At 41.4% G+C, this 22,008-nt stretch overlaps 1 protein-coding gene across 1 annotated transcript in view; it reads left to right on the forward strand.

Moving 5' to 3' along the window:
• Nucleotides 1–3,041: 3,041 nt before the first annotated feature.
• The window catches only part of MIA3 (MIA SH3 domain ER export factor 3), a 53,998-nt gene continuing 35,031 nt past the window's right edge, over nt 3,042–22,008 (forward strand). The window contains exons 1-6 of the mRNA XM_017526283.2: nt 3,042–3,346; nt 6,229–6,362; nt 12,504–12,590; nt 14,796–17,613; nt 19,376–19,537; nt 20,339–20,484. Coding sequence (XP_017381772.1) covers nt 3,214–3,346; nt 6,229–6,362; nt 12,504–12,590; nt 14,796–17,613; nt 19,376–19,537; nt 20,339–20,484 — 3,480 coding nt within the window. The 5' untranslated portion in view covers nt 3,042–3,213. The remainder of the gene's footprint in view (nt 3,347–6,228; nt 6,363–12,503; nt 12,591–14,795; nt 17,614–19,375; nt 19,538–20,338; nt 20,485–22,008) is intronic.

The following is a 22,008-nucleotide window of genomic DNA, read 5'->3' on the forward strand; positions in this document are numbered from 1 at the left end:
TGTGGTGCGTGCCTGTAACCCCAGCTACTTGGGAGGCTGAGGCAGGAGAATCGCTTGAACCCAGGAGGTGGAGGTTGCAGTGAGCCGAGATCGCGCCATTGCACCCCATCCTGGGCAAGAAGAGTGAGATTCCATCTCCAAAAAAAAAAAAGAAAGCATATCTAAATATTAGTCAAAGTAGATATTATTTACTTTGTAAAGTAATATTCAATTCGATCATTTTGGAATTTTGTTTTTTTCATCAATTGTTATTCTAATCTAAGGAGAAATAAGATAAATTAAAATCATGTTTTAAATCTGCTTTAATATTCTGGTAGTATATAAGGAAAAAGTATGTGCTATTTCATCCATTCCTTTCTCAATAAATACACCCTCATTCAACAGTAAATACATTCCAGGTTCTGTTCTTGGTGTTAAGGATGTTGCTGAGGGGAAGACATCAAATGCCTTATTTTTTTGGTATATTCCCTCTTGGTATTATTCATATATGGAAGCTTTATTTAGGTTAATAGCATAATATATCTACAATATGTGAAGATCCATGGGCTTATTCAACAAATCATTTGTTGAGTACCTCATATGTTCCAGACATTGTTCTAGGCACCAATATTACAGCAGTGAACAAAACAGACAAATCCCCTCCTTCCATGGAGCTTATATTGGATGTGTAGTGGCAGTAACGTAGATAAACATAAGGCAGGTGGTAAATGCTCTAAAGAAAAAATAAAGCAGGGTAATGAGCCAGCTAGTCATGAGAAGGAACTCTGTTTTATGTAGGGTGATCAGGGGAGGCCTCACTTGTAAGGCATGGCACTGTTACAGAGACACAATGAAGTCAGGAAACTAGTTAGCCAAGCAGACTATTTGGGGAATTATTCCATGTTGAGGGAAAATTTCAAGTGCAGATACACAGATGCAGGATTAGGCTTGGTGTATTTGACTGGAACCAACAGAGCAAGGGAAGAGTGTTAGGAAATGAGGGTAAAAGGGGAAAGGAGTAATTCAATAAGACAGTGTACCCACTAAAAAGTAATTGCATTTTACTTGAAAATGGGAAGACACAGGAAGGTTCTGAGCAGGGGAGAGACATGACCACATTTATCTCATAAAACTATTGCTGTAGCTACTATTGAGGCAAGAGACTTTGGAAGGGCTAAGAGCAGAAGCAAGAAAATGACAAGGCTGTGCAGTTATTCAGGTGAGAGATGGGTGGCCTGGCCTGCACTGCTGGCACTGGAGATGGGGAGAAGTGATCAGATACTTTTTTTAAATTTATTTTCATTAAGACAGTGTTTCACCATGTTGGCCAGGCTGGTCTCAAACTCCTGACCTCAGGTGATCCGCCCGCCTTGGCCTCCCAAAGTGCTGGGATTACAGGCGTGAGCCACCACACCCAGCCAAAGTGGTCAGATTCTGAATGTATTTCAAATGTTTATGCTGAATGAGTCAGACAAAAAAAAAAAAAAAGAATGTATACTGTATGCCCATTTATATAAAATTCTAGAAAATGCAAACCAATCTGCAGTGACAGAAGGTTGTCTGAAGACAGCTGGGAGAAGGATGGGAGGGATTATAAAGGATGAGAACTCTTTCAGAGGTGATGCATATATTAATTATAATTATCTTGATTGTAGTAATGGTCTCATGGGTGTAGACTTCTGTCAAAAGTTATCAAATCGTACACTTTAAACGTGCAATTTATTGTAGGTTAATTATACTTCAATAAACCTATTTAAAAAAAAGACGTGGGATTGTCCGATGGATTGGACTCGGGTGTGACAGAAAAGAGGTCAGGATGGTTTGTATGTTTTTGGCTTGAGCACCCAGAAAATAGGAATTAAATTGTCATTCTTATTCCTATCTCAGATAGGGTAGACTGAAAGGAACAGAGTTTGAGAAAAAAAATAAATAAGAATTTGGTTTTCAACATGTTGTTAGAGATGCCTATTAGAGACATCTAAGATATTAAAACAAATAAATGCACAGTAGAAAAGAAGAATGAACGGAACTACTACTTGGATGGAAAGTGCTTGTCCATGACCTTACCAAATGTATATTTTCTCTGGACAGCACTGGAATTACATTGGCCCAATGTCTTACGGCTCCTGCAGACAAAAATGTGTGAGCATCTGTTTACCATTTTTTCCTTATTCAATATAATGGATTGCACAGACGAGCCACATTGTTTCTTCTTGCTTTTAAGTAATATGATTTGTTTGAGAAACTACCTGCTGAGTTTGTTGTTTAAGGTTGATGAATAACCTTAGACATTGCAAGGAGAAACTCCTGGTCACAGACAAATGCCAAGTTCTTCAATCAGGGCTGAAGCATTGTAGCTACTCTTCCCTGGGCTGACCCCACCCCCTTTTTAATTGCACATATAAATAATCCAGTTATAGTATGATTTAAACAAGATTTTCCTCCCCTACTCAGAAAGAAAGTACAAAAATTGCTTGTCGTTTGATGGAGGCTTTACAGAGTTGTGATTAAAAAGGAGCATACTACCTGCATTTGAATCTTAGCTTCATCACTCACTAGGTGTTTGAATGCCTTTAGGTACTCCTCTCTGAAATGGGGCTCAAAATAGTACCTATTACTGTAAGGTGCTATTGTTGTGAAGATTAAATTAATTTAATTTATACATATAAAGACCCTAGAATAACAACTGGGCATAAAGCACTCCATAAATGTTAGCTGCTATTAACTAGTTTTCCCTGCTCTGACATTTATTGTTTAGTCGTTTTTGTGTCAGTTGGTTTTCACTAAGTCGTGGACTTCTTAGACAAGGCCCTCTCCCACACCACCCTGGATGCTTTATCCAATGTCTGGCACAGGGTTGGGGAGCGCAGCATTGGGGGACCCAAGCGCGCAGAGAAGGGTGAGCAACGAATGGAGTCACGCGGAGGTTCTGAGAGGGACTGGGGCAAAGGCAGGTGATTGGGTGAGGGAGAACAAGCAAGAGTTCCGTTGCCAAGGCAGCGACCAGAGGAACAGACTTCAGAGTGAGGCTGCCAGTCCTCTTCTTGGAGGTCGCCCTCAGCCCTCCTGGAGATCCCCCGCATCCCTCTTAAAGCCCCTGCTGACGTGTCAGTCAGGAACTGCTCAGACCTTCCCGGGCGCCGCCCCTCGGCGGCGCCTGGCTTCCCACCCGCCCCCGGTGCTCCGCCCCCGGCCTCCTCCTCCGCGTCACCGGCTCCCCGAGGTGACCACAACATGGCTGCGGCGCCTGGGCTGCTCTTCTGGCTGCTCGTGCTCGGGCCGCCGTGGCGAGTGCCGGGCCAGCAGGACCCCAGCACTGGCCGGCGCTTCTCGGAGCACAAACTCTGTGCCGACGACGAATGCAGCAGTGAGTGAGCCTGCGAGGCGGCTGGCCCCGGGGTCTCCGCGGAGGCACCGCCCGGGTTGTGTGGGGGCTGGAGATTGGCAGCCCAGCGGGCCAGCTCGGGGGTCGCAAGCGGGACGGGTGGGACGCGGGGGTGGGCTGGCTGCGGGTCCCTGTGTCTGCCTTCTCAGGCTCTGCGGGCACCCAGCCACTCGGGCCTGACCGTGGGGGCTGCACCTCCCACTTGTTGCCAGCATTTTATTTTCCTCTGCTGAGACGCGGGGGTTGCTTGCAGTGGTCCCTGGTTTCCCCAGAAGTAGCTCACAGCGTCTCTTCCCCACCCCCCATCCACCTGGGCTCCGAGGGCAGATGTGGTTGCGTGTTGCAGGACTGGGCTCCCCACGCCGCAGCCAAACGCTTTCTTGCACTCGCCGCGGGGACCTCGGCGGGTGCAGTACCCAGGCAGATGCGCTAAGGGCTCGGTGGGCGTTTTCCCAGTGGCAGGTTGATGGTGGGGCTTCTCTGGAAAGGCTCTCTGGGGCTGCCCCTTTGCCCTTTTGCTTCATTGGGATTTGGGCTCATACAGCCTTTTGAACAGGAATTGGGAGTTTAGGTTTGGGACGAGTCCAGAGTCCAAGCACCCATTGTATTCCGAGGTCTCTACCCCGACTTTGATCAGTCCTGTCATTTCTGTGCTTGGAAGCCTTTTTGCAGACTGCTAGGCAGGGCAGCAGGAAGACCAAAAGCTTTTGCTCTGCAAAGAGGCCGAGGATCTGCACCGGCCACCTGGGACCGGCAGCCTCCTCTTCTGTGCGCAGGAAACGGAATTGCTCTCCAGTCCGGGATTGGAGGTGGGCGGTGGGGTGATCTTCAGGCTTAGATGAAGAGGGTTATTACAGGAATGATAATAAATACCCCAAGGGTCTTAAAAGCCAAGGTAGGTTTAGACTTAGCCACTTGTGTGTTGAAACCTCTACTCTATGTGTTCCCCGAATCAGGATCATTCTTAGAGCCTTTCAGCTGGTTCAAACAACCTTGTAACTTAACAACCACTGCAGAAATGGCTTTTCATACATTGTTAAGTAATGCCTATAGAAAAGTATTCATTTTAGAAAGGCCAAGAACCCTATAGTTTAGCTATTCATATTCAAATTTGTTATCAAAACCAAATTTCATAATTTGAACTGTCTGTATCTCTACAACATTAATCAAGAAAAGAGATCTCTAATGAGTGTGAAGCCATTCCTAGAGGTAGCCCTGTGGTTGATATAAATAAGCTGTCAAAAGCGGAACAACTGCCATGATTTTTCCCTTTAGTTTTCTTGGAGCAAAACCTGGCCGTTATCCATTTGCTGTTGGATGGTAAGATAGTTGGTATTCTTTGCTTGCAAGCATGGCCCTGCCTGGGTTCATCAAAACGGGTTACCTGGAGAATCGTCAAATCACTGATGCTTCTTCAGTACTGAGGCCTGATGTTAGAAGAGCTCACGGTTGTAACATAACTTGAGAAATGGTTCAAGCAGAGGAAACCAAATATAACAGGCATCAACAGGAGCAACGTCTAGATGGGTCTGTGTTGTGTCGTATAAAGTGTTTTGTAATATGAGTGTGTACAGTGTCCTTGTGTGCTTTTCAAATAGCTGTTCCACTTTTACGTTGGCCTCTGATATGTTATTATAAGTCCTCTATGATCTATTCTAAGGGAGAGCAAGAAAAACACTGCCATTTCCAATTTTGATCTTATTCCCAATCTTAAATTGTCCATCTCCTTAAACCTGGCCTCTCACTCAATAATGTCTGAACTACAAAGTTGACATGTTGGAAAATAATCAGTCTATCTTCAAAAAACAAATAACTCCCTCCAAATCTATATGTTTGTATAGCCATTTAAAGACACGTTTTAAATGTATTTTATTGCAAATTGGCTTTTGGAAAAAGTCTTATTTCCATTTTCCTTCGTTGTCTCTGCTATTTAAATATAGTTATTGTCCATTTCGTCTTACATGGGAAATTGTTTATGTGGCCACAGAAAGAAAAGTATTGCTTTACAGTTTCTAGATCAAGCATGATTTAAGCGTGCATTTTAAGCATGAAGGGAATTACTGACCGATTCTCATAATTTGCTTAGTCCTGGCCACATGAGATGTCGATTTTTGATTTTGTTTATAGAAACATATACATAAAGGTATTTTTTCTTTGTTTTGAAACTTTCTTAATGTTAGATGCAGCCAACATTATTTACTTTCAGAAAATATTGCTTTGTGATGTAATTGAATCTATAGTAGGGTGTGATAGATATCTTTTTCCATTAATCTATCCAGACACTGTACAGGGAGAACAACTTGGCTGCCAGTGAAATTGACAGTGTTTACTGCTACATAGTAGCGGTTACAGCCACTTGAAGGTAGAGACGTTTAATGGTTAGTTCAAGTTAATTGGCCTCTTGGGAGCTCCTGGGTACTCTGGTCCCTATTACCTCTTCACGTAGCCATGTTTAAGCTCATCATCATCTGGGCTTGCACTTACCAATTTGTAAAAGGAAGCTTTTTATGAAAATGAAACAGAAAAGATTGAGGAACTAGAAAGTTAGAGGGAATCAAGAGTTTCACTTGGGTAAGAAAAGCCATGTGTGGTAGTTGACACATTGCTTTCTGTTTCTCAGTATTATCCATAGAGAAAAATAGAGAAGGTTTTCCTTTCCTCTGTCTACTTGCAGAAGATATGATTTATGGCAGTAAAGCTCTAAGGATTTGAGATACTTTGAGCAAATAAAAGAAATTCCAGAGTACTGGAAAAACTTGGTTGTTATTTATATTGGGATTCTTTTATTTCCTGATAAATCAATATGGACTGTGAACATTGAATCTTGATAATCTGGCTATTTTTTCCTCTCTCTTTTTATACAGTGTTAATGTACCGGGGTGAAGCTCTAGAAGACTTCACAGGCCCAGATTGTCGTTTTGTGAATTTTAAAAAAGGTGACCCTGTATATGTCTACTATAAACTGGCAAGAGGATCGCCTGAAGTTTGGGCGGGAAGTGTAAGTAAAATTTTGACATACTTTATTTACTTAATTTTTATTGGCTTGCTTAGCAGTGTATATTTAAATGACTGTGTTTTTTTGGGACCTTTGATAGAATTAACCTGTCCTCTCTGCCAGAATGTGTAAAAAGATGGCCCTGTGTCCCCAGTGGCCTTGGGTCTGCATATAGTAGGGGCTCAGCAGAGCCTTCTGAAATAGAACTGATTCTAGCAAATTCCCCTCAGTGTCAACCTCTAGGATGCTGCATACATATTAGAAGTAGAAATGGTAAGAGCCGAAAAATTCTTTGCTTCATTGCTTTAAAAAGGAAGGATTCATGGGAATTAGACTTACTCCTGTAAACTATGTGTGAGAGAGTGTTTAAACATTTAAACTTTAAACATGTAAGTTTAAAGTTGATTTTCGCCAGGCGCGGTGGCTCATGCCTGTAATCCCATCACCTCAGGAGGCCAAGGTGGGAGGATTACAAGGTCAGGAGATTGAGACCATTCTGGCCAACATGGGGAAACCCATCTCTACTAAAATACAAAAACTTAGCTGGGCATGGTGGTACGTGCCTGTAGTCCCAGTCACCTGGGAGGCTGAGGCAGGAGAATCACTTGAACCTGGGAGGCGGAGTTTGCAGTGAACCAAGATTGAGCCACTGCACTCCAGCCTGGTGATAGAGCAAGACTCCATCTCAAAAGGTTTAAAAAAAGTTGATTTTATGTGATTTCTTTGTTTATATTAATATTTATGAAAAGTGACAGTCTTGGGAATAGTTCCCTAATCATCTGTGCTATTATTAGTCTGTAAAAAAGCAAAATGTGTGTTTCCTGTGTGCTTTCTTGTGTATTTTTTTGTTTGCAGCTTTGGGGTCATCCTTGTCCTGCTTTTCAGACACTGGATCTGGAGGTTATGCCAGGGGCTCTGTTCCCGGCTGATTTTATGGGTGCCCTGATATCAGACATGGCAATCAATGACTGCATCATGCTTTGGTGTTTTAATGAGATTCACTGAGAGTGACCTCTGGTTGAGAGGCTTGTCTTATGAGTTATTATCCTTTTCTTTTTAGACAGTGTGATGTGTGGACTGTGTCTTTACTTCAAGTAGTAAGGGTCCTCGATGTCTTTAGGATTGTCCCAACTTAGAGAAATACCCATCCCAACTGTGAAAGCTGTCACTCTCAATAAAACACAAAACAAACAAACAAACAGAAAATAGGCTTAAGAAATCCCCTTGGGAAAACAGACTCATTTTGTTGGCATTTCAGGTTCCCAGGGAATAATCTTGGGAAACAACAACTGTTCAGGTTCATCCTATTTAGAGAGCATCCCAAGTGACTCACTCCATACCAAGACAAATCTATTCTCTTTCTTTCCAAGTCTGCCTAAGGAGATTTGTTGGTAGTCTTTACTCTTGGAAATGTTTTTCCATGTATCTAGGCTGAGTTTTTCCTAGAACAGTTAAGTTTTTTTTTCCACTCCTCATCTTTGAGCATTTGGATGAATGAACTTGACTTAACATTTTCCTCCCACTGCAGTTTTTCTTATGAACGTATTCAGCTCTGGATGTCCTGTCAGTCTTTCTGGGTCGCAGCTCTCATCCTGCCTTCTTAAGGAAAACTGCCTTCCGCACCCAGCCAGAAGGGATCTTTGCTGCCTGATAATTGTTTGGGTGGCACTTTGTTTGCACTGTTCATGTGGCATTTACTTTACTGCTTTGTATGGCAGTTAATTTGTGTACTGTCTTAGCTCACAAAAAGTCATGAACTCTTTAATGGAAGGGCTCATGCCTTATCTGTCTTCCTTTTCAGTATTTCCTTATGGGGCAATGACATTTATTTATATTTATCCTGATATTAACTTATCCAGAATTTGTTCTCTTAAGGCAATACTCTACTTACCCCCACCCCCAACAAATGAAATTAACAGTACCTTGGCAGAAGAAAGATTACTTCTTGTCATGCGGGCCTACAATTCTGCAACTTTTTTTTTTGTCAAATGATAAGAAATGAGATGCCACCTGTGGTCTCAATTGACAAAGATTAAGGAAGGTAAATGTACAGTGTTTCCCTTTCTCTACATACCTCTGATTTGTTTCCTTTTTCCACGTTCTCCCTTAATAAAATAGTCTCCCCTCTAAGTTGATGAACCTTCTTCTTAGGAAATTAAAAACTCTTCAGCTTCCAAAATGATTCTTGTTTCTGTTTCTTAGTTTTCATTCTGCAGTCTTTTTTGGTTTCTTAGCATTTTAGACTTGATCTGCCAATAACACAAAGTTTAATTGCCCTTATCTAATCTTCATGGCAGTATTTCACTACTAATACTGGCTTCCACATAGTTTTCAGATAGAACAAGAACACCCATCAATAGAAGTGTTTTATGAATTAGGGATAAGATGACCTTTTTTTCTTTTTGTGCATTTGATTTACATGCCAGCCTCCTCCCTTAATGATTGGGAGATCTACCTCTTCCTTTCAGACAGTGCCTAGTAAAAGACTGTGTGTTTCTCAAGAGGGCACATTTTACATACCTTAGCTACTAGTGCTAAAAATGAATGGAATTATTTCCTATAGAGATATTGGTTTGCATGAAACGAAAGCTTGGTGTGCAGATTACTGTGTGTTACATTGTAATTTTATTTTGTTTCCAGACACCTGTAATGTCATTTTGGAAAATGACAGTATAACACATCATATCAGCAAATACGGCTGATCCTAGGGCAACACAGGTTTGAACTCTGTGGGCCCACTTATATGCAGATTTCTTTCCATAAATGTATTATAAAATTTCATGGAGGTTTGTGATAATTTGAAAAAAACTCTCAGACTGCCTAGCCTAGAAATATTGAAAGAATTAAGAAAAAGGTACGTTATTAATATATAAAATATATGTAGATCCTAGTGTATTCTTTACTACCATAAAACATACACAAATCTATATAAAAAGTTAAAATTTATCAAAACATACACACGCAAACTCAGGTCTTACATGGCACCTTTCGCAGTCAAGAAAAATGTAAAACATAAAGATAAAATATTAAATTGTAATTGCATAAATTAATTGTACTACATGCTGTACTATAATATTTCATAACCACCTACTGTTGCTATTCTGGTGAGCTCAAGTATTGTGAGTATCCACCTAAAATGCCATGTGACACTAATTATTCCATGTGAGCAATTCATCTCTCCAATAAATTGTAGAGTGCTTAAAAAGTGATCTCTTGTGGTTCTCGTGTAGTTTTTGTGTTTAGTGCAATACTGTAAACCTTGAATAACACTCTGAGACCCATACAGAGTGTCACTAGTGATGTTGGAAGTGCTCTCAAGCAGCAGAGAAAAGTAATGACATTACAAGAAACAGTTGGACTGCTTGATAGGTGCCGCAGATTGAGGCTTGCAGCTGTGGTTGCAAGGTTAACAAATCTACCATAAGGACCACTATAAAAAAAGAAAAGGAAATCCTTGAAGCTGTTATTGCAGCTATGCCAGCAGTCATGAAGATCTTACACTTTTTGTTTTGTAAAATACCATTTTGTGTACTATTAAAAATACAGCTTTTATGGGGTTATAGGCTTGCTGTTAGAAAGGCATACCTATAGATTCTAATGTGATTTAAGTCAAAGCAAAGCATTGTATAACAAAGCAAAAGGAAAGTGAAGGGTCTAACACTGGAGAATTTAATGCCAGCAAAGGATGGTTTGATAATTTTAGAAAGTGGTTTGGCTTAAAGAAAGTCAAACCAACAGCGGAAGTACCTTCTGCCAACCAGGAGGCAGTAGAATAGTTCCTAGACACCGTTAAGAAAATCATTTAGGACAGAGGCTATATGCCTGAACAGGTTTTTAATGTTGACAGAAGTGCCCTATTTTGGGGGAAAAAAAACTCATAAAGGACATTTGTTAATAAGGAAAACAAGTGAGCACCAGGATTTAAAAGAGGAAGGGATAAGCCTACTCCATTGTTTCGTGCAAATACAGTCGGGTTTATGATCAGGACTGCCTTCTGCCCTTATCTATAAATCTGCTAACCCCTGAGTCTTGAAGGGAAAATTGAATACCAGCTGCCAGTCTTGGATATACAATAAGAAGGTCTGGACAATGAGAACCCTTCTTCTGGACTGATTCCATCAATGCTTTGTCCCTGAAGTTAGGAAGTAATTTGCTAGTAAGGAACTGCTTTTTAAAGTTCTTTTGATATCGGACAATGCCCCCAGCCATCCACAACCTTGTGAGTTCAATACCAATGGAGTTGAAGTGGTCTACTTGCCCTAAATACAGCATCTCTAATTCAGCCTCTAGATTAGGAGGTCATGAGGAACTTTAAGACTCGTTACACACCATACTTTGTGGAAAGGATTGTCAACACTTTGGAAGAGAATGCTAATAGAAAGAACATCATGCAATTCTGGTAGGATTATGTCATTGAAGATGCCATCATTGTTATAGAAAAGGCTGTGAAAGCCATCAAGCCCTAAAAAATAAATTACTACTGGAGAAAACTGTATCCAGACGTTGTGCTTGATTTCACAGGATTTATGATACAATCAGTCAAGGAAATCATGGAACAGATCGTGGATATGGCAAAAAAGGTGAGGCTGAAGGGTTTCAAGATATGGATCTTGGAGAAATTCAAGAGCTAATAGACACCACACCAGAGGAATTAGCAGGAGACAACCTGATGGAAATGGGTGTTTCAAAACTAGTGCCAGACAGTGAGGAAGAAGACATAAAGGCCAGAAAACAAGTCAGTATCAGACAGTCTGATAGAAGGGTTTCAGTTATTAAAGACTGCTGTTAACTTCTGTTATAACATGGACCAATGTCTGATATGGGCACTGAAAATAAAGCAAACAGTAGAATAAGAATTGGTACCATCTAGAAACATTTTTAGAGAAATGAAAAAGCAAAAGAAGCTAGACAGAAATTACATTGCACTTCCATAAAGTTACGTCAAGTGTGTGTGCCTCCTCTTCTACCTCCTCTGCCTCTGCTACTACTGCTGAAACAGCAGGACCAACCCCTCCTCTTCTTCCTCTGCTTCAGCCTACCCAGTATGAAGATGATGAGGATGATTATCCACTTCCACTTAATGATGAATAGTAAATATGTTTTCTATGTCTTTCGATTTTCTTAATACTTTATCACCCAGGCTCAAGTGCAGTGGTGCCATCATGGCTCACTGAAGCCTCACTGCAGCCTGAATCTCCTGGGCTCAAATCATCCTCCCACCTCAGCCTCCCCAGTAGTTGGGACTACAGGTGCATGGCACTGTGCTCAGCTAGTTTTTTTAAAAAAAATTTTGTAGAGACAGGATCTCACAATGTCACCAGGCTGGTCTTGAACTCCTGAACTTAAGTGATCTTCCTTCCTCTGCCCAGTGTGATTACAGGCATGATCCACGATTCCTGGCCTTAATAACCTTTTCTTTTCTCTAGCTTACTCTACTGTAAGAATAAAACATATACCGATAACATGTAAAATATGTATTAATTGACCGTTTATGTTATTGGTAAGGCTTCTGGTCAATAGTAGCCTATTCATAGTTAAGTTTTTGTGGAGTCAGAAGTTATATGCAGATTTTTGACTGTGCTTCTAACACCTGTATTGTTTAAGGGTCAGCTGTATTTGCCTTTTGTTGTAGTGGTCATGTATTTTAGAAACTTTGTATTCTTTTTACTTATGACATGGCTGTTGTTTATTGTTTAAGAAATACTTATAAGTCCTGGGTTATGACCAATGCTATGAAATGTGCAGCTACATTTTTGCTAGGGGTTATTTGGAATTGTGTTTATAACCAGCTTTGCTATGCATAGTTTTAATCATATAAAATATACAATAATATTCCCTTACACAGATCTTTTATCTACTTCTAAACACTAACTTTAAATGTCGTGCGTTTAGAATTAAGCCGAATGTAATAAAAAAAAAATTCCACAGTTTTAGAAACGTTGCTTAACAATTTTCTGTACATAAATTTTGAGAGTAATAAGTAATAATCTTGGTGTAATTATAACAGCAACTATCTACCTCTCTTAGTTATATCTACTTACCTATATATTTGTATATTTTCTACACTACTAAGAAGTCTCTTGTTTATATTTCTCATACAGAATTTGATTGATATTTGTCCCTTCTGCCCATTCTTTTCTATAGGTTGGGCGCCTTTTTGGATATTTTCCAAAAGATTTAATCCAGGTAGTTCATGAATATACCAAAGAAGAGCTACAAGTTCCAACAGATGTAAGTTGTGGTTTCTGCCTTGTTCTCAGTTATAAGTTGGCTTATAAGTGACTACCTAGAAAAAAAGAAAGAAAAGTTTCCAAAGAATTTAAATGAGATTTTATCATAATGTGATAGTTATCTAATATATTGAAATAGATGTTCTTATATAAGGCTGTGTACTCTTATACAAGGCTTTTCTTTGCTGCTTTATATGTGAAAAACTAGGAATTCAATAGTTTTATATTTACTTATTAATGTTAGAAGGCAAATAACTTCATTTTATGAGCAAAAGGAGAAGCTGTATCCCAATTTGAAAACTATTTATTGGATAGCTGTTAGACATGTTAAGGATATAGAAATCAGGTTAAATTAATCAATCTCTAATTTTATACTGAGCCAGAAATGCAAACTTATAAAGGTTTTCTTATTATTGACTCTTTAGTGATTTAAGGAATTTTGGCTATAGATTTGGGAAAGGGAACCTGAGAGTTTCAGGTAAGGTCCAGTCTCAAATCTCTAAGGCACTGACTACACATTCTATAAAGCATTTATCTATGGTGCACAATGGTTTTGTACTGAAAGGATTTTGTTTTCTAGAATCTACATTCCATCTGATTATTATTTTTTTGAGATGGAGTCTTGCTCTGCTGCCCAGTCTGGAGTACAGTGGTGCAGTCTCAGCTCACTGCAGCCTCTGCCTCCAAGGTTCAAGTAATTCTCCTACCTCAGCCCCTGAGTAGCTGGGATTACAGGCCCGCCACCACACCCGGTGAATTTTTTGTATTTTTAGTAGAGATGTGGTTTCACCGTATTGGCCAGGCTGGTCTCGAACTCCTGACCTCAAGTGATCCACCTGCCTTGGCCTCCCAAAGTGCTAGGATTATGGGCTGCATAATATATCTATAACACTGTGCCTGGCCCCATCTGATTATTTTCTGAGTTTTAGAATTTATAGTAATTGATGCCTGTTTACATTCAGAAGTCTGAATAGCTCTTTGGGGTTACTGCAGAGCATGCAAGATGCTGGGCTAGGGCAGTTCTTAGATGAGATTGGCAGAATGAAGTCACAGAGCTATCACTATGCTTAAAATTTCTGGATGCCCTCAGGGGTTACATAGTCAGTCCTATTGCCTGTTTGACTTCACTCCTGCTGAAGAGACTGCTCAGCATATGACTGTGAGACAGCAATTCACTGGTCACAGAGACCTGACCTGTTTTGGATTCTGTATAGTAATTGCATGATTCCCTTCATATTAAAAACAATTGGCTCAGAAGTGGGCATGATGGAAAGAGGGAAATCATTCATCTCTAGTATACTGGACAGGTCTCCCCCAGAAGTTGTTCTTGTGACAGTAACAAAATGGGGAGCCCCCTTTACACCATTATTTGTTCTCTTACATTTTTACATCTCATACACCTCTATCTCAGTAAGTTCCTTCTGAAGCTGATTTATCTTTCTCAATCCAAGGAAAATATGATCCCCAGATCCCTGTAGACTAGGAGCCTAACAGCCAGGTGATTCTGCCTGTTTCTGACTGGATGAGCAGAGAAGTATGGCACGTAGGGCACAATGTAGAGAAGCTGATGGTCTTTTAGCTCCTTCTAGATGGGTTATTATGAGGTGAATTCCCAGAACATCAGGCATATATGTTGGGAGTTGGGGAACCCAGTAAATGACACCTCACTTTTCCCCACCTGTGCTCAAAACAAGTTGAGAGACCCAGAATTTGGGCACATAGAAGATCAAAATGACCCCATTATTTACTGATAAAGCTGTTTGGAGTATGCAGAAATAATGGGCTTTCTAACATTATAGTCTAAATTAAGATGGACTTACCCAGTCACAAACAGAGCTACCCAACTAGGGGTCTCCCCAAGGGGGACTGTCCCTGTAAAACCGACAGCGTGGAGGAACAGAATGTGTGTTTTCTCTCCAGCAGGTCCCAACCAGAAAACAGGAATGGGACTGAGCAAACTCACCAACCACATGAATCATTCCTCCCCCGGGGAAGAGAGAATGAAGGGAAGCCAGGAGTATTACTCAGATGGGAAAGTGGGTTCCAGCCTCCTATCCACCCACTGCCCAAGAACAGGTGCCCAACATTGGCGCAAAATCTCCTTTAGAGCCAAATGTGAATTTGGGATTATCTCAGTCATTAACATGGATAAGAGTTTGCTCTTGTGACACTTGATTAGTGATACACTAATTTTTTTTTCTTGCAGGAGACGGATTTTGTTTGTTTTGATGGAGGAAGAGATGATTTTGATAATTATAATGTAGAAGAACTTTTAGGGTTCTTGGAACTGTACGATTCTGCAACTAGAGATTCTGAGAAAGCTGTAGAAAAAATGTCACAAGATTTGGAAAAAACCCCTGAATTATCTAAGGAAAGGGAACCTGAGCCTGAACCAGTGGAAGCCTACTCAGAGGAAAATGACAGAGTATTCTCAGAAAAGGCAAAGGATCTTCAGGAACAGTTTACAGCTCAGAAGCACCACCCCCATACAAACAGCCAAGCAGATCATGCTCAGGGAGAGCAGCCTTCATTTGAAGCTTTTGAAGAAATGCTGCAAGATAAACCAAAAGTGCCAGAAAGTGAAAACAACAAAACCAGCAATGGCTCTCAGGTCTCAAATGAACAGGATAAGATTGATGCCTATAAACTTTTGAAAAAAGAAATGACTCTAGACTTGAAAACCAAATTTGGCTCAACAGCTGATGCACTTGTATCTGATGATGAGGCAACCCAACTTGTTACTTCATTAGAAGATGATTTTGATGAGGATTTGGATGCTGAGTATTATGCAGTTGGGAAAGAAGATGAGGAGAACCAAGAAGACTTTGATAAGCTGCCATTACTCACCTTTACAGATGGGGAAGATATCAAAACTCCAGCAAAGTCTGGAGTTGAGAAATATTCAACAGATAAAGAGCAGAATTCAAATGAAGAGGATAAAGTTGAGCTAACTGTGCGCCCTGGCATCAAAAATGATGATAAAAATATACTAACAACCTGGGGGGATACTATCTTTTCTCTTGTCACAGGAGGTGAAGAAAAAACAGATACACTGGGCTTAGAGAGCTCTAATTCAGAGGAAGAAAAAGATGATGATGCATTAGTCCCAGAGAGCAAACAGGGGAAACTACAGTCCGCAACAGATTATAGTGACCCTGACAATGTAGATGACGGTCTTTTGATTGCAGACATCCCTAAAACGAATAATGACAAAGGCCCAGAAGTAAACACAGAATGTCACATTAAAGGAAAAGGGCAGGAAGTTCAGGAATCCAAGAAGGGCCTGGTACAAGATGAGACAGAATTAGAGGATGAAAAGCAAGAAGGGATGACTGTGCACAGCCCTACTCACAGCAATAACCTCAACTCTATGCCAGCTGATGAAAAGGGCAAAGAGGCATTAAAATCAGCCTTCGACGATGAAGAAAGTGACCTAAAAGGAGCAGCTATTCATATCTTGAAAGGAATGCCCCACGAAGAAAATCTTGGAGAGCAGATTTTGGAAGGTGGCTCAGAGAGTGAATCTGCACAGAAAGCTGCAGGGAACGGAATGAATGCCAGAAAGATTCAACAGGAATCCTTGGGTACTGCACCAGTCACGGGAGATAACCACCCTAATGTATCCAGAGACAGTGTGGAGGGAGACCCTTCAGTAAATGGAGCCAAACCACACACGCTTCCAGTGGAGAATCAATGTGAGGAATTTAAAGAGGAACTAGTTCTTAAAACTCAAAACCAACCTAGATTCTCCTCTCCAGATGAGATCAGTTTGCCCAGAGAACTGGAAGAAAAGGTTCCCATCCTGGGAAGAAATCTTTCTTGGCAACAAGAGAGAGATGTGGCTGCCACAGTCAATAAGCAAATAAGTGAGAAGATAAGACTCTCTGAGGGCGAAGCCAAAGAGTACTCCTTGGATGAAGAGGTTTTTCATCACAAGGCAATGCAGGGTACCCAGGAAGTAGGACAGACAGACCAATCTGACAGCACAGGAGAACCAGCTTTCCTTTCAGAAGCAGAAGAGGATGATTATCCCCCTGAAGAACTACTGGAGGATGAAAATGCTGTAAGTGCAAAACGGTCTAAAGAAGAAAACCCTGGAATTCAGGGCAGGCAGTTTGATGTTAATCTGCAAGTCCCTGAAAGAGCAGTTTTAGGGACCACTAATCCTGACCCAGAAATTGAAGAAAGCAAGCAAGAAACTGGTAAGATTTTGGATAGTGAAAAAAAACATGAGACTGCAGCCAAAGGAGTCAACACAGGAGGCAGGGAACCATATACAATGGTGGTAAAAGAACGCCCTCCAGCAGATGAGAAAGCACACCGACCATCTGAAGGAAGTGACTTTTCTGATAGCATGAAAACTCAGACTCCAGAGTTAGGTGAAGTGTTTCAGAATAAAGATTCTGATTATCTGAAGATCAACAAACCTGAGGAACATCTGAAGGCCTCAGGGCTTGCAGAGAAGCCTGAGGGAGAACTCTCAAAGGAGGACCATGAGAACACAGAGAAACACATGGGCACAGGAAGCCAGGGGTCTGCTGCTGCAGACCTTGAAGATGACTTGTTCCATTGGACTCCCCATACAACTGTAGAGCCAGAGAATAGTGACAAGAGGGAGGACTTGCCTATCAGAAGCAGCTTCTTTAAAGAACAGCAGTCTTTGCAGCGGTTCCAGAAGTACTTTAATGTTCATGAGCTAGAATCCTTGCTACAAGAAATGTCATCAAAACTGAAGTCAGCACAGCAGGAGAGCCTACCCTATAATGTGGAAAAGGTCCTAGATAAGGTCTTCCGTGCTTCTGAGTCACAAATTCTGAGCATAGCAGAAAAAATGCTTGATACTCGTGTGGCTGAAAATAGAGATCTGGGAGTAAAGGAAAATAACATATTTGAAGAGGCCGCAGTGCTTGATGACATTCAAGACCTCATCTATTTTGTTAGGTACAAGCACTCCACAGCAGAGGAGACAGCCATACTGGTGATGGCACCACCTATAGATGAAGGCTTGGGTGGAGCAATGGAAGGTGAGATACCTATGGCCTTGTAGAATTGGGCTGGAGAAGCAGGTGGAGCAGGGTTCGCTGAGGTGCCTTGTATCTGACTTGTCAAGCTCTGTTGAGTTTCCAGTGTGCCTAAAGGAGGGACGACACAGGGAGGCCCACATATTCCTTCCTGCCTTCTTTTAGGCTGGAGCATGGAGGAGGATTTCTTGCTGTTTCTCTTGGAATAGTTGAGACTGGTTAGCATTTTCAAAAGGAAACTTTATAAAAAGCTAAAGAGAAAGATATAAACCAGAAAGTAATGTACAAAATACAGATGTCATGTAAAATTATGGAAGGATTTTACTGAAAACAGTTTTTCAATCATAAGATAACTGCTCTCTAACCATGGATTGACTGGTATAGCTTTTAGATCAATGCCTTGGCTGAATTCCTATGTTCTCTCCAGTTTTATCTTTTGTGGATGGCTTGTTCTTCCTGTTTTTTTTTTAGAAGCACTTATTCCAGTTAAACCCTTCTGGACCCTAAGGTTCTTGCATTCAGATTAATCAAGGTTAGGATAGGGATGGGAAGCCTTCTAATGCAGCACTTGATGCATGGAAACCATTCAGTTGAATTGACTCCGAGCCAATATCTTGACATAAGTGTTCTGATTTCTAGTTCCTTGTTCTATTCTCTGCATCCAGGTTTTTCTCTTTCTTTTCTTTCCCTTTTCCTAGCCACCCTCCCTTCCTTCCTCTTTCTCTTTCTTTTTTTTCTTGAGACAGGATATCACTCTGTCACCCAGGCTGCAGTGTAGTGGCATGATCATAGCTCATTGCAGCTTCCAACTCCTAGGCTCAAGAGAACCTCCCACCTCAGCCTCCTAAGTGGCTAGAACTACAGGCATGCATCACTGTACCCAACTAATTTTTTATTTATTGTAAAGACAGGGTCTCGATATGTTGCCCAGGCCAATCTTGCCCGTTTGGCCTCAAGTGACTCTCCTACTTTGGCATCTCAGAGTACTGAGATTACGGGTGTGAGCTACCGCACCTGGTGTATCCAGGCTTTTCAGACAGATGCATCTGAATCAAGAGTACCAGGGGGACAGAAAGCCAAAGGCAAATGTATTTCCCCAGAGTGCTAATTTTTCCTGAGAGTTGGGGGAGGAGAACTCTTTTTGCATTTAATTAAGATATATATTTTGGATGAGAATGCAAAATTCAGGTGAATTTTCAGGGTAAAATAGGAGGTTACAAAGAAATTCACCTTTGCTCTGGATCACATTGGACTGTCCCCTGAGCCTCTTAGGGAAGGAGATGGGTTCACTTTCTTTGACTCTTAGAGGTACTTTGAAAATATTCAAAAGGCATTTCAGCAAGCTGCCCTGCCGTGGAATGTCCCTGTCTGTACTCTTTCTTGCATGCTTTTGTATGCAAGAGTTCATGTTACTTCTCTGCAGAAGAGATGTTTCACATTTCTGCTCTTAAGTGGAATTCTCTTTTGCACATTTATTTGTGTGGGCATAGGTTAGTTTGCCAAGGAAAGATGTTACTGAAGTCCCTACCATAAATATATTTATTTATGAAATACTCCTCTGCAGATTTTATTATGTAGATTAGTCATCCTTTAAATGGAATAAAAGAAACTGAAACTCTTATTTCCCTGCCCAGTTGTGCTTCATGGGATGCCTGTGTATGGAGGGCAATGTGGAGGCGCCCTGGAGCTGGTATGGTCAGTGGGATTAGCCAAACACGTAGTGTCATAGAGCTGTGCTAACCCAATGCATTCTTCTCACCTGCAGAGATGCAACTGCCGCATGAAGATAATGTGTCACAAGAGAACACAACAGAACTGAATGTGCAGGTTCCTGAAGAGCCCACCCACTTGGACCAACCTGTGATGAGGGACACTCATGCCTCAGAAGTGTCACCAAAGCCAAATACTGAGAAAGACTTGGACCCAGGTAAAGCTTGCTAATTTTTTTCTACGAAGTGGCAACATCATAAAGAAGGCCTTCTAGGAGATTCATTGTCAGAGGTAGTAGCTAGAGACATGTTAAACTCAAAGGAAAAGCGGATCCCAGATCTTACTGAGAGAAAAGCAGGCGTTAAGACAGATGGAGATCAGAAATAGGAAAGACACCAGAGACTGTAACTAACCTACAAACCAGTGTTTGGCTGCCACTATCTTGTGTAAATTATTTCAATCTAAAATATTATTCTTCAAAGGCCCCATGCTCTAAAACAGTAGTTTTCAACCAGACCAACAGCATCAGAAACTCTGGGGGTGGGACCAGCAGTCTGTGCTTAACAAAATACTGATTGATTATCCCTCCAGGAAAGACCGACCTGATGCAAATTAGCAGTGGTTGGAGAACCACTGCTCTAAAACTCACAAATTCTGTTTTCCTTCTACTTTACCCCCTCTCTTTCCAAATACAGTACAGTGCAATGCAGTACTTTTTTTTTATTTGCTATCTGGACATGGTAAATAAAACTTCTTAAAATACAGGGAAGGGGTCCAGGTATGTTTATACCATAAGCTTATAGGAGACAGTATGGCCATTGAAGTGTGTAATAGTCCAGGGCAGACTGACACAACGAGTATTTCACCATAGTGCATGGGAAACATCAGGTGAGAGATGGGAAAGTTTACTTTCCAGGCACAGTGCCTAACATTTAGTTGATACTCAATAAGTATTTTTTTAAAATGAGAAACAATTCTTATTCTAAAGCACAAAATATCTTTTTCCTCCCTGTTCTAGGGCCAATTACAACAGAAGACTCTCCTATGGATGGTGTTGAAGCAATCAAGCAACTAGAGATGGTTGCCGAAGAGCCTGCAAGCGTCACACCTTTGGAAAAGGCAATCCTTCTAATCTGTTCATTCGCGTTTTATTTAACTAAGTTGGTAAGTTTGACACATAGGGCTTTTTTTTTTTTAGCTAAAATGTTGATTATTACAGTTTCTAAGTTGATTTTGAGCATGAGGTGAATGACTTAAAATGTGTTTATGAAGATGACTCCTGATCCTGTGAAGAGAGATCCTGAAATGAACCACAGGTGTGTGGCTTTAATGGGCTCTTAGTTCCGCGCTTGAGGAGGCTTTACTGCATGCCAGAGCTGGGCACAGGCACTTCTGTCAAATGTGTTTCTTCTCTTCAGGATCCTTTTCAGTCTAGCCAGGAAAGAAAGACATTCACTTGAAATGTACTATGATAATGAGCAGGAAGAGAAGTATTTACCTGATGGTAGCACAATCTGTGGCATAAATTGGTTCACTGTGGTGGGAGAGCGATACGAAAGGCCAGAAGTTTGCTGAGAGATGCTTTAAGCACAGTCAAAAGACAGATGGGAGCTTGACTTGGAGTTGTCAAATAGAAGGGCTGGGGAGGGAGATGGGCAGGGGGGCGGGCAGCATGCAGTCAGGCAGAAGAAATAACACATTCAGAGAAGTGAAGGCATGAAGGAAGGGTTATTTGGGGAAGCCAGGGAAACATGAGTAGTTGGTGTTTTCTTTCTTTTTTTCCTTTTCTTTTTTTTGAGACAGGATTTTGTTATGTCGTCCAGGTTGGAGTACAGTGGCGTGATATCAGCTCACTGCAACCTCTGCCTCCTGGGCTCAAGTGATCCTCCTGCCTCAGTCCACTTAGTGGCTGGGATCACAAGTGTGCACCACCACGCCTGGCTTTTTTTTTTTTTTTTTGTATTTTTAGTAGAGGTGGGGTTCCGCAGTGTTGCCCAGGCTGGCCTTGAAGTCCTTAGCCCATGGGAGCCGTCAACCATGGTCTCCCAAAGTGCTGGGATTACAGGGGTGAGCCACTGTTCTTGACCAGTGGGTGCTGTTAAAGTGTGGAGTTAAGATTAGCTGGGCATAGTGGTGTGCACCTGTAATCCCAGCTACTTGGGAGGCTGAGGCAGGGGAATTGCTTGAGCCCAGGAGGCAGAGGTTGCAGTTAGCGGGAGACTGTACCAACACACTCCAGCCTGGACAACAGAGCAAGACCCTGTCTCAGAAAAAATACAAATTAAAAAGTATGGAGCTAAGAGGGGGAAGGTCTGTTGGAGGGACGTAGGAGAAGTCAGAAAATTGTGTGCCATGGTGAGTGGTCAGATCATTGTTGGCAGAGATCCTTGGAAGATTTTAAGCAGGAAAGGGGTTTTTGGGTCTGTTTCTTAGAAAGAGTCACTTATGGCAGAATATTTTTTCAAATCTTTCTAAGAGAGCCATGCTTTAAATGAGACATTTAATGTCTAGAAGCTTATCTAGGCTTTTTAAGACTTAGCTCCCCCTTGTGGTACTAGCTGAAATTGGACTTTTTTTCTTGGTGAGTTAGGAATAAATAAGCAAACTCTCGAACTTGGAGGCCAGGTTGCCCTTAGAGCTACAGAGAAACTATGCTCCTCACCAAAGCAGTTTCTTCTAGGTCCTGTT

Source organism: Cebus imitator, unplaced genomic scaffold, assembly GCF_001604975.1.
Source record: "Cebus imitator isolate Cc_AM_T3 unplaced genomic scaffold, Cebus_imitator-1.0 Scaffold42, whole genome shotgun sequence".
Lineage (NCBI taxonomy): Eukaryota > Metazoa > Chordata > Mammalia > Primates > Cebidae > Cebus > Cebus imitator.